This window comes from Anoplophora glabripennis, unplaced genomic scaffold (assembly GCF_000390285.2).
Source record: "Anoplophora glabripennis isolate ALB-LARVAE unplaced genomic scaffold, Agla_2.0 scaffold509, whole genome shotgun sequence".
NCBI lineage: Eukaryota > Metazoa > Arthropoda > Insecta > Coleoptera > Cerambycidae > Anoplophora > Anoplophora glabripennis.
In genome coordinates this window covers 368,131-380,654 of record NW_019416599.1, presented here as the reverse complement: position 1 = coordinate 380,654, position 12,524 = coordinate 368,131, and the positions used below count along the sequence as shown (strand labels likewise).

General features: G+C 31.3%; 1 protein-coding gene across 1 annotated transcript in view; it reads left to right on the top strand.

The window, feature by feature from the left end:
• The first annotated feature begins 6 nt into the window (after positions 1-6).
• Positions 7-12,524, top strand: part of LOC108910478 (TIP41-like protein) — a 19,268-nt gene continuing 6,750 nt past the window's right edge. The window contains exons 1-3 of the mRNA XM_018715078.2: positions 7-341; positions 401-580; positions 6,027-6,246. Coding sequence (XP_018570594.1) covers positions 163-341; positions 401-580; positions 6,027-6,246 — 579 coding nt within the window. The 5' untranslated portion in view covers positions 7-162. The remainder of the gene's footprint in view (positions 342-400; positions 581-6,026; positions 6,247-12,524) is intronic.

Sequence of the window (12,524 nt, the reverse complement as noted above, 5' to 3'; positions counted from 1 at the left end):
AAAAAATTGAAATATATACATAACACGTTAATTTTAATGGTTATGGGTGTCTTAGATAATTTAGTTTAAAGAAGTAACATTTATTTAACATAATGTTTAAATCGGTGTGTAATTTTGGGTTATTATTTTAAATGTATATTTTTTAATTAATTCATATTCAAAATGTGTACTGTGAATAATATTAAAGGTGAAATTGATATACAGAGATTACCTGTAAACTTTGAAGAGTATAAAATTAATGACTGGACAATTAAATACACAAAATCTCATATTCTCCATTCCTTGTGTGTAACTACTGAAAAATGTAATGAGAAGTTGGAGGAACAGTGTTTACTATGTCTGTACGTTGTTCTGTACCTACCTATTAAATGGTTTTATTTTATTTCCTTTCTGTTTTAAGATACACAAATACCTTACAATTGCCACATCTCCCAGAAATGGTTTTTCCAAACAATAAGTTGACTATAGTTCATCCAAATGGTAGCTTCATAGAGTTTAATACATTGGATGCATTAAAGAGAGTTTCAAATGGAAAGCAGCCTTTGAAGGTTGCTTATGCAGAAACTTGGAAAGAGTCCAGGTTAGTAGTAGTAAGATACCTATAATTTTATAATAAATGTAATCTATACAATGCACGCTATTCATTTCTAAAGTAAACTTGATTTCTAAGATGCTATTTTCAGTGCTAGTTTTTCCCCATACTTTGCTTTTTGCTTAATAAACAGTTTGATTTGAACGCAATTTAGACGTTATATTTCATTTCAAGCGTTTGCCAAAAAACTAGAAGTGTGTCGTTTGCAAAGAACGCTTTCAGAAGAACCAGATTTCACTTCTGAATGAACTGAATCGCAAAAAATTGAACCAGTGTTCATAGGTTGCCGACTCTGTATATCCTTTATTCATTCTAATTGTAAGTTGTTCTTAACCCAATCAGAGCCATAATCATAGAATCGTTCGTTGCTTTATAGATTTATAAAGGTTTAGACATTTTCAGTGCTGTGGATAAATAGCGTTATCATAAGAATGTCAACAGAATGTGTTTTTCATATTTTACAATTATTAAAAAACTAATTAAAAACGGAACATGATATAATTTAAAAAATCTAAATAGAAAATTTTGTGGTCATTGTGTTGCACTAATTCAGAAAGATGATCCAGATTGAATGAATCGGACCACAAAATTGAACCATTCTGACCACCTCTGTTTTGTTATCAAATACAGTAAATACAGTGAGTGTTAATGTGAACTATACAAACAATTTTGCTAATAACTCCTGTATAAACTTTTATTTGATTTTAAAAATTTGTATTTGGTTTGTACCCAATTTTCACAAATTTATGACGTTATGAACCATATCATATGTTAGGGAAAAACTTTTGTATGGAATTTAAGTTGTACTTCTTATTTATCGAAGATTCTATTAATATTTATAGATCGCTGATAGGTTGTAAGTTCCAGATCATGGACTGGAGATGAAAAATAAATTGGCTTCAGTTATAAAATTTGACCTGTGTAATCTACAGGGTGTCTCATAATTAGCTGCCAACCCTGAACAGGCCGATTCTATGATAAAAACTAAGTAAAAAAGTTCATATGAACATGGGTCCGGAAATGCTTCCTAAGGGCACAGGGACCCATTGAAGAGGGAGGAATGGAAATCATTTTTTTGCAATATCTCTCAATCGCGTTGTGATAAATGAATGAAATTTGGTATACACAGCTAAATTTTGATGAGCAATTTGATGGACTAATCCATTTATTTCCACAAGGTCCATTGGGGTGGGTACGGGGGGGCCCTTGGTACTTTGCGTGTGTAACTTTTTCATCTTTGACTTTTTAACAAATTGGACAGCAAATTCCGTTTTCCCGAACTGTTTTACGTTAAAAAGGTACTCTTGTTTCAAATCGTTATCTTTAACGGTTTCTGAGAAAATCGCTCTTGAATTAATCCCACTTTGGTCAATTTCATAGTAATTTAAACAAAAAAAAATAATAATAATTTTCCTTTCCTCTCTTTTCCATTTAAAGGATTAATTTTTATTTAATTTAATTTTTTATTATTATTTTTTTATTAAAATTAGATTAAATTTAAACAAAAAAATTTTTTTTGTTTAAATTACTATGAAATTGACCAAAGTGGGATTAATTCAAGAGCGATTTTCTCAGAAACCGTTAAAGATAACGATTTGAAACAAGAGTACCTTTTTAACGTAAAACAGTTCGGGAAAACGGAATTTGCTGTCCAATTTGTTAAAAAGTCAAAGATGAAAAAGTTACACACGCAAAGTACCAAGGGCCCCCCCGTACCCACCCCAATGGACCTTGTGGAAATAAATGGATTAGTCCATCAAATTGCTCATCAAAATTTAGCTGTGTATACCAAATTTCATTCATTTATCACAACGCGATTGAGAGATATTGCAAAAAAATGATTTCCATTCCTCCCTCTTCAATGGGTCCCTGTGCCCTTAGGAAGCATTTCCGGACCCATGTTCATATGAACTTTTTTACTTAGTTTTGATTATAGAATCGGCCTGTTCAGGGTTGGCAGCTAATTATGAGACACCCTGTATATCCTAGTTTATCCTTGGCTATCTTTAATATAATATATTTTCAATTTGTTGCAGTAGGTAGAATATCTTGGAAAATTACTATAAAAATTAAATCATTTAGGAGAATTATTATGGCTTTACCAAAAAATATAAGCATATGTTATAAGTTTTACAGCTATTATGTATAAATTATAGAATGAATAGCTTTTATTAAAAGAATTTCATATTTTTGATTTTGTTTTTTTCTCTGAATATCAGTTTTAATTACCTTTTTGTTTTCCTCTCGCTGGATCTTTTCAACAAGGTTGTTCCCTCAGGTAAAATTTTATATAAAATGTTATACATGGTGTTTCTTAAGTAGAGGTCAAAAAATCCAGGGGTGTATTCTGTGGCCAAAAATAAGGGTTTTTTGTTATATAAAAGTGGAGTCTTAGGACAGTCATTGCCCAACTACAGCAGTGTCAAAAATTTAAAAAAATCTGTTTTTAATTTCTAAACCGCTTGAGATAATTTAGCCAAATTTTTTACGCATATTTAGTATGACAGTAGGTACGAAACAAAAAATTACCAGCTTTAGAAACTTACCAGTGGTGGAGGTGTGGGTACCTATGTATCATCGATCATTATTTGCCAAAAAAAAATATATCACTCTGTATAATAATACAAATAAAATAGGTCATCTTATGTGCCATCATCTTCACTTTTTGTTTCTTTACAGTTTTTTGTATTCCAAACCGATTAGCAAAATTGATTTATTTGATCAAGTGCATTTTTATACAGTTACTTAAATTAGGTAAACATATCATAGGCAGGCCATGCAAAACAATAATAATAAGAAGTGTTTGTCTTATTTAAATTGTGTATTGTAAAATTAAGCTTATTTTTTTTAAATATTAAGTTTTAATAATGGCTTATGCATATTCAAATGCTGAAATGGCCAATATGGTTTACATTTATGGCCTTAGAGATGGAAATGGTACCGAGGCTAGGCGAATTTATATGGAAAGATTTCTAAATCATCCAACTCCAAATCCGAAAGACATTGTTTGTTTGTTTGTTTGTTTGTTTGTTTGTTTGTTTGTTTGTTTAACTCCAGGGATCAAGACATTGTACAACATACAATTCTTAATATAGGATACGTCACAAAAAATAATTAAATACAAACATTAATGTTAAAATATTCATCAACCGAGTAGAAGGCCCAAGAGAGGAGAAATTTTTTTAATTCTTGTTTAAATTTATTTTGTGAATTTATATTTTTTAAATATTTTGGTAGCTTATTAAATATACGAATAGACATAGACCGAATACCTTTAAAACACTTATCTGTCCTACACTGTGGCATTCGCAGATCGTGTTTGTACCTTGTGTTATGTATATGAACATCTTGTTTTATAAATTCATTTATGTTGTTCTTTACGTATAATGCACTGAAGTATATGTATATAGAAGGGAATGTTAATAAATTATATTTAAGGAATAGTTTTTTGCATGTAGATCTTCTCGGGACCTGTGCCATTATACGAATGATATTTTTTTGCGCTATCAAGACCAAATTTGCAGTTACAGCGTTTCCCAACAAATTACCCCAAAAGATAGTAAGGAATATANTTTGCATGTAGATTTTCTCGGGACCTGTGCCATTATACGAATGATATTTTTTTGCGCTATCAAGACCAAATTTGCAGTTACAGCGTTTCCCAACAAATTACCCCAAAAGATAGTAAGGAATATACATGTCCATAATATAATGAGAGAAGCGTTGAATCAGCAACTACCGGTCTTAGTTGTCTAAATAAGAAGCTTAAAGAGTTTAATTTGTTACAGACATGGGTCACATGTAAACTCCACGATAATTTCATGTCAACATGTATCCCTAGGAATTTACATTGAAAAACATTTCTAATGTTTAGTGTACTAGTATTAGGAAGATCGTTGCAAGTCTTAATGTGAATCATAAATTAGTTTGGTCTGTTCTGAAGGATCAACAGTTATACCCATATCACACACAAAGGGTTCAAGCCTTACTGCCGCAAAACTATCCTGCTCACCTACAATTTTGCCACTGGATTTTGCAAAAAATTTAACAAAATGTTGACTTTACCGCTGGCATATTTAGCGACAAAGCAAATTTTTCCAGAGATGCTATAATGAACTTCCACAATAAATATGTTTGGTCTCATGAAAACCCTCATGCCATAATGGAATCTCGGATGGAAGAAGAACTTTAACCTGTGTCTCCTATAGGCATTTTCTTGAAATCATTTTACATGAACTATTTGATGATCTTCCATATGCGCTAAGAGAAAGAATGTGATTTATGCACAACGGGGCTTTCCTGCAGTTTAGTTTAATAGCTCATGAATTTTTAAATGAAAGAATTGGTAATAATGTGATTGGTCGAGGAACTCAAGAACCAGATCAACCTTGCTCACCCGGATCACCCGATATGAACCCTATTGATTTTTTTATTTGGGTACATCTCAAGACATTAGTTTACAAGATTCAAATTGAATCTGAGGAGCACTTATGTCAACAAATTATAGCTGGTTGTGATATGATAAGAGCTACTTCTGGAATTTGCACGTGTTCAAGCTGCAATTTCAAGAAGATCTGAAGCATGTATTTTGGCTGAAGGTGGCCATTTCCATTTTTATAATAAATCATGGTAAAATTGTTAATTAATTATTTTGTTATTATTTTAAGTAATGTAATGAGTATCGTAAAATGCACTTGATCAAATAAATCAATTTTGTTGTTAATGGTTTGGAATACAAAAAAGTGTCAAGAAACAAAAAGTGAAAATAATATAATAGCACATATGATGACCTATTTTATTTGTAATATTATACAGGGTGATATTTTTTTTTTGGCAAATAATGATCGCTGATACATACACACACCTCTACTATTGGTAAGTTTCTAAAGCTGGTAATTTTTTGTTTCATACCTACTGTCATACTAAATATGCACACCAAATTTGGTAAAATTTAGTTTAGAAATTATTATTTTATTATTTCTTTTTATTTTTGGCACTCTGTAGCTGGACAATCGCTGTCCTAAGACCATTTATATAACAAAAAAACCCTGATTTTTGGTTAGAGAATATGCCCCTGGGCTTTTGACCTTTACTTAAGTAACGCCCTGTATAGTCACGATAATCTGTAACAAAGTTTTGTTTTTTTGTTGTTCTGTTAATGTGTTTATTTTTTAACTAGCGGCCCGTCCCGGCTTCGCACGGGTGGACACTTATTTTAAACATTTTGGGATATAAAAAATATAGCCTATGTTACTCAGGGATAATGTAGCATTCTAATGGTGAAAGAATTATCGAAATCCGTCCAGTAGTTTTTGAGTTTATTCGTAACAAACATACATACATACAAAAATACAAATCTTTACTCTTTATAATATTAGTATAGATTACATATTGACTTTTTAATTTTTGCTTATAAATTATGTTGTAATTTAAGGTTACCAGAAAATTTAGAAGAGAAAATAAAACCATTCGACTGGACATTTAGTACTGATTATAGGGGAACATTATCTAAATCTGCAGTTGTTATGGCAACCGATGAAAGGATAGATATAGAAAAATTGAAGCAAAAAGAAAAAATTTTGTTTTACCAAGAGTTAATGCTTTATGAGGATGAGTTACACGATAATGGTATATCTTCTTGTACAATTAAAATTGTAAGTATAAAAATTTTATGTTAAGACTGTATTAATAAATTAAGCAATATACAGGTGCCCTAACGTTAGGCTTTGTACACTTTAATAGCTGATAGAGGAAGTTATTTTAATAAAAAAGTTCACATGAACATATGTCTTAAACAGATTCGTTTCCGAGATGTAAAATATTGAAAATATATGTATATTTTTTAAGTAACTGCAAAACTATACAGGGTGGTCCGAATTTTATGCAGGAAACTTCGAGGGCAGATAGATCTCTTTAAAATAATATTTCTTTGCCTTATAAACATAGATCTGGAACGCCACCGTTTTAGATATACAGGGTATTGAAGTTGTCAAAAAAAATAGATTTTTTGTTTATATCTCCAGAATCTATTAACCGATCTCAATAAAATTTGGTACATATAATGTATAATAGTAAGCCTTGCATTCCGTAAAATATGAGCTCTAAAGGTTCAACCAGTGGTGTACTAATGGACAGGGGTCACCCCCCTTTTTTACAAAAAACCCTACGCCACTGCATTTTTTACATGTCATTGTAACTGATTTATATTTTAATGCACAAAATACGTAAAAAAGGTGACTTTAATTTTTTCCCCAAGATTCGCCGTTCTCAAGTTATTCATACCAATACAATCCCCTTGTGGCAGACACTTCTAACGACAAAATTACAAGAATATTTGTTTATTTTTAAAAGTAAGTGCAATTTGTAAGCAAATCCACAAAATTATTTACACTCCTTTCTACACCACCTGTGAGGTAGTGTGCGATATAAACAAAAAATCAATTTTTTTTTAAAACCTCAACACCCTGTATCTCTAAAACGGGGCCGTTCCAGACCTTTGTTTATAAGGCAAACACATATTATTTTAAAGAGATCTATCTGCCCTCAAAGTTTCCTGCATAAAGTTTGGACCACCCTGTATAATACTTTTTTTACCGTTTTTCATATGCGACATGAGTGCCATAAGTACCATATTTTGAACTTTGTTTTAATTATCATTTACAGTATTGTATAGAAAAAGGGGTTGTTAGATATTTTAATCTTCAACTTCTGTGCCAACGGAAGTAATTGGTTTTCTTATTAAAAGGTAATTTGAAAATTTATGAAAAAGTCACATTTTGTAGATGTTGCTAATTCCAACCATTCTCAAATGACATAGACCGACAAGATTTTAACTAAACAACACGAATATGCTTTCCCAAAGGATTTATATGCGTTCGAATCCGAGCTCCAAATTTCTGAATTGGCTCTGGTTTTCGAGATATCCTAACCTAAAAGTGCGAAAATCATATTTGAGGTACATGAAAAGGTATTTTTTTTTTGCTGAAACTATTAATGGGATCTTAAAGTACTATATACCTACTCTTTAAAACACACTTGGATATGTCCAGATTTAATTTTTCATCTTTCGCATGTTGAAATTTAGTAGTTTGACTTATTTCTCTGGATGAAATTGGCTAAATTTAAAATTTCTAAGGAAATTGATTGTGGTAGTGTATTTTCCTGGCCTCCGTATTTCCCCGATTTATCTCCATTCGATTTTTTTGCCTCAGAGTGTACAACTGCAGAAATACTATAGAGGAACCAAGGGAAAGAATAAAAACTGCGTGCCAAGAAATACGAGAGTATTTAAACATTCTGTTGTGTTAAATTGTTAAAAAAAATTCCTGATTTTTAACAAGAAAACAGTTATTTCCATTGGTGTAGAAGTTGGAAGGTAAAATGTCAAATTACCCTCACTTCTCTATGTTACTGTAAGTGATAATTAAAACAAACAAATGCCACTATCAGATACACTCTTCCATGGTTTTCCACAGGAGGTTACCACTGGGGCAAACTAGCCCGGTGCACCAATGGAGCAGTAGCATCCTCAAAATTATCAAATATCTCTGAAATTAAACATGATAAGATGCAGTTTTCACCATTCGTGCAAGTGTGAGGAAACGTATTCTTTACATTATTTGTTTAATACATTTGAAATAAAAAAATAGTAATTCCGATTTTTGGATCACTTTGTACTCTTTTTTTCTGTTTGAATTATATTTAGTAAGTAATGCAAAAAATAGTGTGACGACCCTTTCGACAATTAAACTACAATGAACGCTAACTGTAATTTAAATTATAATTTTTAAATATTTTATGTGACTGACGTCCCTGTTCTTTGTGACCCTCCTTTGACTATCAGTATTTTATTGATGAACTCTGGATTATATTTTTTCCTGTTTGGTCGGGTGCACAGTGGGAAATATGGGAAAAAATTTACGTACTCGGCTATTTTAACCTTAAAGTGGTAATTTCTTTGTTATTCTTCAAATATGCTTAATTTTATGATCCTGCTGCGATAATTTGATATATCCATATAGGAATTTTTTTAAATCTTGTGAGAACCTGTCACCCTCAACACCGAAGATAATAATTCGGTGAAAAAAAGAAAAAAGAAATAAATAAAAATAAAAAACAGAAAAGCAACCCTTTTGAAGACTGCTACCTTGACGATGTAAAAGGGCTTAAGTCTTATACAGGGTGTTTCTAAAATAGGGTTCCAAACTTCTACTGCGTTTATAACTCATTAAAATAAGCCAAACAGTTCCTATTAACATGTGCCCTAAAACGCACCCTTAGGAAGTTATATGCCCTTAAAAGGGCTCAAACAAAACTGTTTTTTTCTGTTATTGACAAAACGGACGCAAATAAATAGAAAAAAATTTATGGGTCTTACATAACTTTTTACGTTAAATAACCTGGGCTACTCCGTTTAACGGATGCAAATCATATGCGTCCCATTTAGGTTGGTGAAGGGGGTTTTCGGCCCGTAATTTTTTTTATTTCAATTTTTTACAATTTTCTCTACAGATTTATAAAATCTTAACAATTTTACGTAAAAAATATTATCTTTGTCCAAATCGATATTTCCAATGGTTTTCGAGTAAATTGAGTTTGAAAATTACTCTGCTCTTTGTTATTTGGCCAAAAATTACAAAAATCTGTTTACCATGGCAAATAAAAGACTGACGTTGCCACAGCGCTTAATAATTTAAGTTACTGATAAACTGTCAATTGAGCTTTGCAGTGTTTAATTAGTAAAAGTGGTGAGTGGAAAATTTAAGTAAAGTATAACTTCCTACGGGTGCGTTTTAGGGCACATGTTAATAGGGACTTTTTGGCTTATTTTAATGAGTTATAAACGCAGCAGAAGTTTGGAACCCTATCTTAGAAACACCCTGTATAAATAAAGATAACTAAATTGTTGAAATTTTTATGATTTATTGAATGAAATTTTATCTGTCTATCTAAATATCCATTTATTTTTTGTGGATTTGAGAATAAGTTTCAAGGGTTTGAGGTTAGGTTTTTATGGACATATTTTAGGTTTGAGGCTTCAGAACTACAAAATATTAGCTCAAGAATAGAGTTTTCAAGGAGTCGCATTCTTTGGTTTGAAAAATATCCTTCATTTGACTTTCTAGCTCAGATTTCTTGGATTTGAGGTTAGATGCTTAAGAATAGAGGTTAGGGGCTTTGAAACTAAAAAATATATGTTCCAGAAAATAGTTTTCAAGTACTTTTATTCTTAGATGTGGAACATACAGGTATACATTCTATGAATTTCCAACTCAAGTTTATACAATTTGAAGTTGTGCACAATGGTAACTATGGGAAAAATTCAATGCACTTGGTTATTTTAACTGTACATTGGTAATATCTTTTTTATTCTTCAAATATGCTTAATTTTATGATCCTCGTTCGATAATTTGACGTATAGGAACTTTTTTAAATCGAGTGAAAACCCATGAGCTTCAACACCAAAGATAATAATTCGGCATTTAAAAATAAAATGAAAATTTGTGTAACATTGAATAAAAATTAGAAGTAGAAAAATAATCAAAAACAAAAAAGTAAAAAATAAATAAAAATTAAAAACAGAAAAACAGCCCTTTTAAAGACTACCTTGACGCGGTAAAAGGCTTAAAAGTCTTATATGTACTAACCTTACATCTGTACCTCAGAGCTAAACTGTATTAAGTGCCAAAAATGAAATTTTACAGGAAAGAGATTTAAAGATTTAAATTTTGCTTATCATTCCATAACTTCGAACTCTTACTTCTCCTTGATAAAAAAAATTAATATGATGTGAAGTTATACGTTTATTTTAATATTATTTATTGTAATTTAAAGAATAATTTTCTATTCGTATTTTTTTTTCGAAAATATGGAGAGTATTTGGCACAAATATGATTTAGAGATTTTATATTATAATATTTACTAATTGTGTGATAATACGGAGGATAATACTGATAGAAACTACCAGTTTAATTTTTTTTATTGAAATAGTACAAACAACAAAAAAATAAATAAACTACATTCAATAAATATGTTTAAAAATACAAACATCAGATAATATTCATAAAAAAACTAAAGTTTATTTATTACAATAATTCCTAAATCTTTACAAAACAAAACAAAATTGTGTCAAATTATACTAGCCAATATTTATTAACTGAAAATATTTATGCTAGAGATTAAATAAATAAATCATCAACAATTCAAATCAACATTAAAAAGGTCTTAAACAAAATATATGTTTTCAATTTCCACCAAGAATGTGACGCGGGGGTCTTTTTGGAATTCTTCTCAATAAAAAATATTGTACAGACTGTATCTAGGATACGAAGTAATCAGGCTCTCAATTTGTACTTACTCTCAAGATTTATACATTCCGCTGTCTGACGTCGTCCAGAAAAGGGGTTTATCACAGCCTCCTTTCGGTCAATCGTCAGAGTATCTCAGTAAACAACGCCTTCCGAGCTGATGGGTTTATCACGCCGATGGGTGAAAAACATAAGTATACTAAGTCTAAGTTTGTGTATCCCCTGTTATCTAGCCTAAAATCCTGATGTGGCCACACACCTGGCAATGCCGGAGTAAACAAAGACTCCCTCAAGATTTATCAAGCCTAATCTCCTTAGTGCACTTTCGTGTTAGTTGAGACGGGATGGAGGACCCTGCTGGTTACCAAAAGCATTCTTCTCGGGCCTGCAGAAATTTCACACTTAAAAGCTTCCTAATCTTTTCTGAAGTGCAAACTTCGGCTAAAATTAAAACAAGTTCATTACTACGGTTTTTTTTCCACACTTGAAGGAATGGTGAAAACAGTATCTTATGTTCCAAAATGCATACAGGGTGTTCCATTTTAAAAAATGAAGTTGGGAAACGCCTGTAAGAAATGAGATAATAATAAACAATAATAAAACCTGTACCCCTCATTTTAATCACAAAAATTACTATTGTAGTCAGAGACTATATATTATTATCCGGTAGGTCGTATTCGCCCCCAGAAACAACTTATGTTGGTAAATGCTAACCACCATTCAGTGCAGGAATGAAGAAAACCTGGAAAACCTCTTTAATAATTGTCAGATATTGTGAGGACAGCTGTATACGTCACTAAAAATTTTTTGTCTATAATGTCATTATCGTAGACATCAGTTACCAGGAATTGAATATTTCCACTTCATTAAAATCCAAAAATGTTACTGATTCATCTGACGTTAGATTGAAGTTTCTGAAAACCACCGTTATTCTCTTATCTTGTTACTTGTCACATAATGAAATTATATGTATTTTCTTTATATGGGGTGTCCGGAAGCTAATGGGCCATACTTCAAGGGTTGCTTTATGAATGAAAATGTTTGTTGTATCTCGCTAAAATGCACTGTATATTTGGAAGTGTTCTAATCAAATTAAAGTTCTCCTAAATTTGTAACTAAATTCAATATTTTTTACAATTTAACTCAACTTATCTGTATTAAAAGATACTACTGAGATATACAGGGTGTCCCGAAATTCATGCAACAAAATTTGGTCACAGATTCTTAGGACAAATTTAGGGGACCCGTATTTTTTATTTTTGCCAAGTGGCCCCCTCTTTCGGAGTTACAGCCCCCTGAAGTCGCCCCTAAGAATAATGTAATATAACAAACCTAGGTTCGACAAAAAATAAGTAAATGTAGTTGTGGCCAAAAATATGTGTGATCGTCATAAGGACTACCTACGTTGTGTGTATTTTTTGTTTTTTTATTGACCGGAAGGCAATGGCTACTAACTTTGTAGAGGGGATGTAGGGTTTAATTATATAAAACAAAAGCAGAGTAAATACACCTAACCTTTATTTACATACAATTCAAATTAAACATGTGACAAATAGAAAGAACAACAAAAACATTAACAACCATTTAACATAAAATGAGAGTGCCAGGCTCACCTAGAGCTCCTG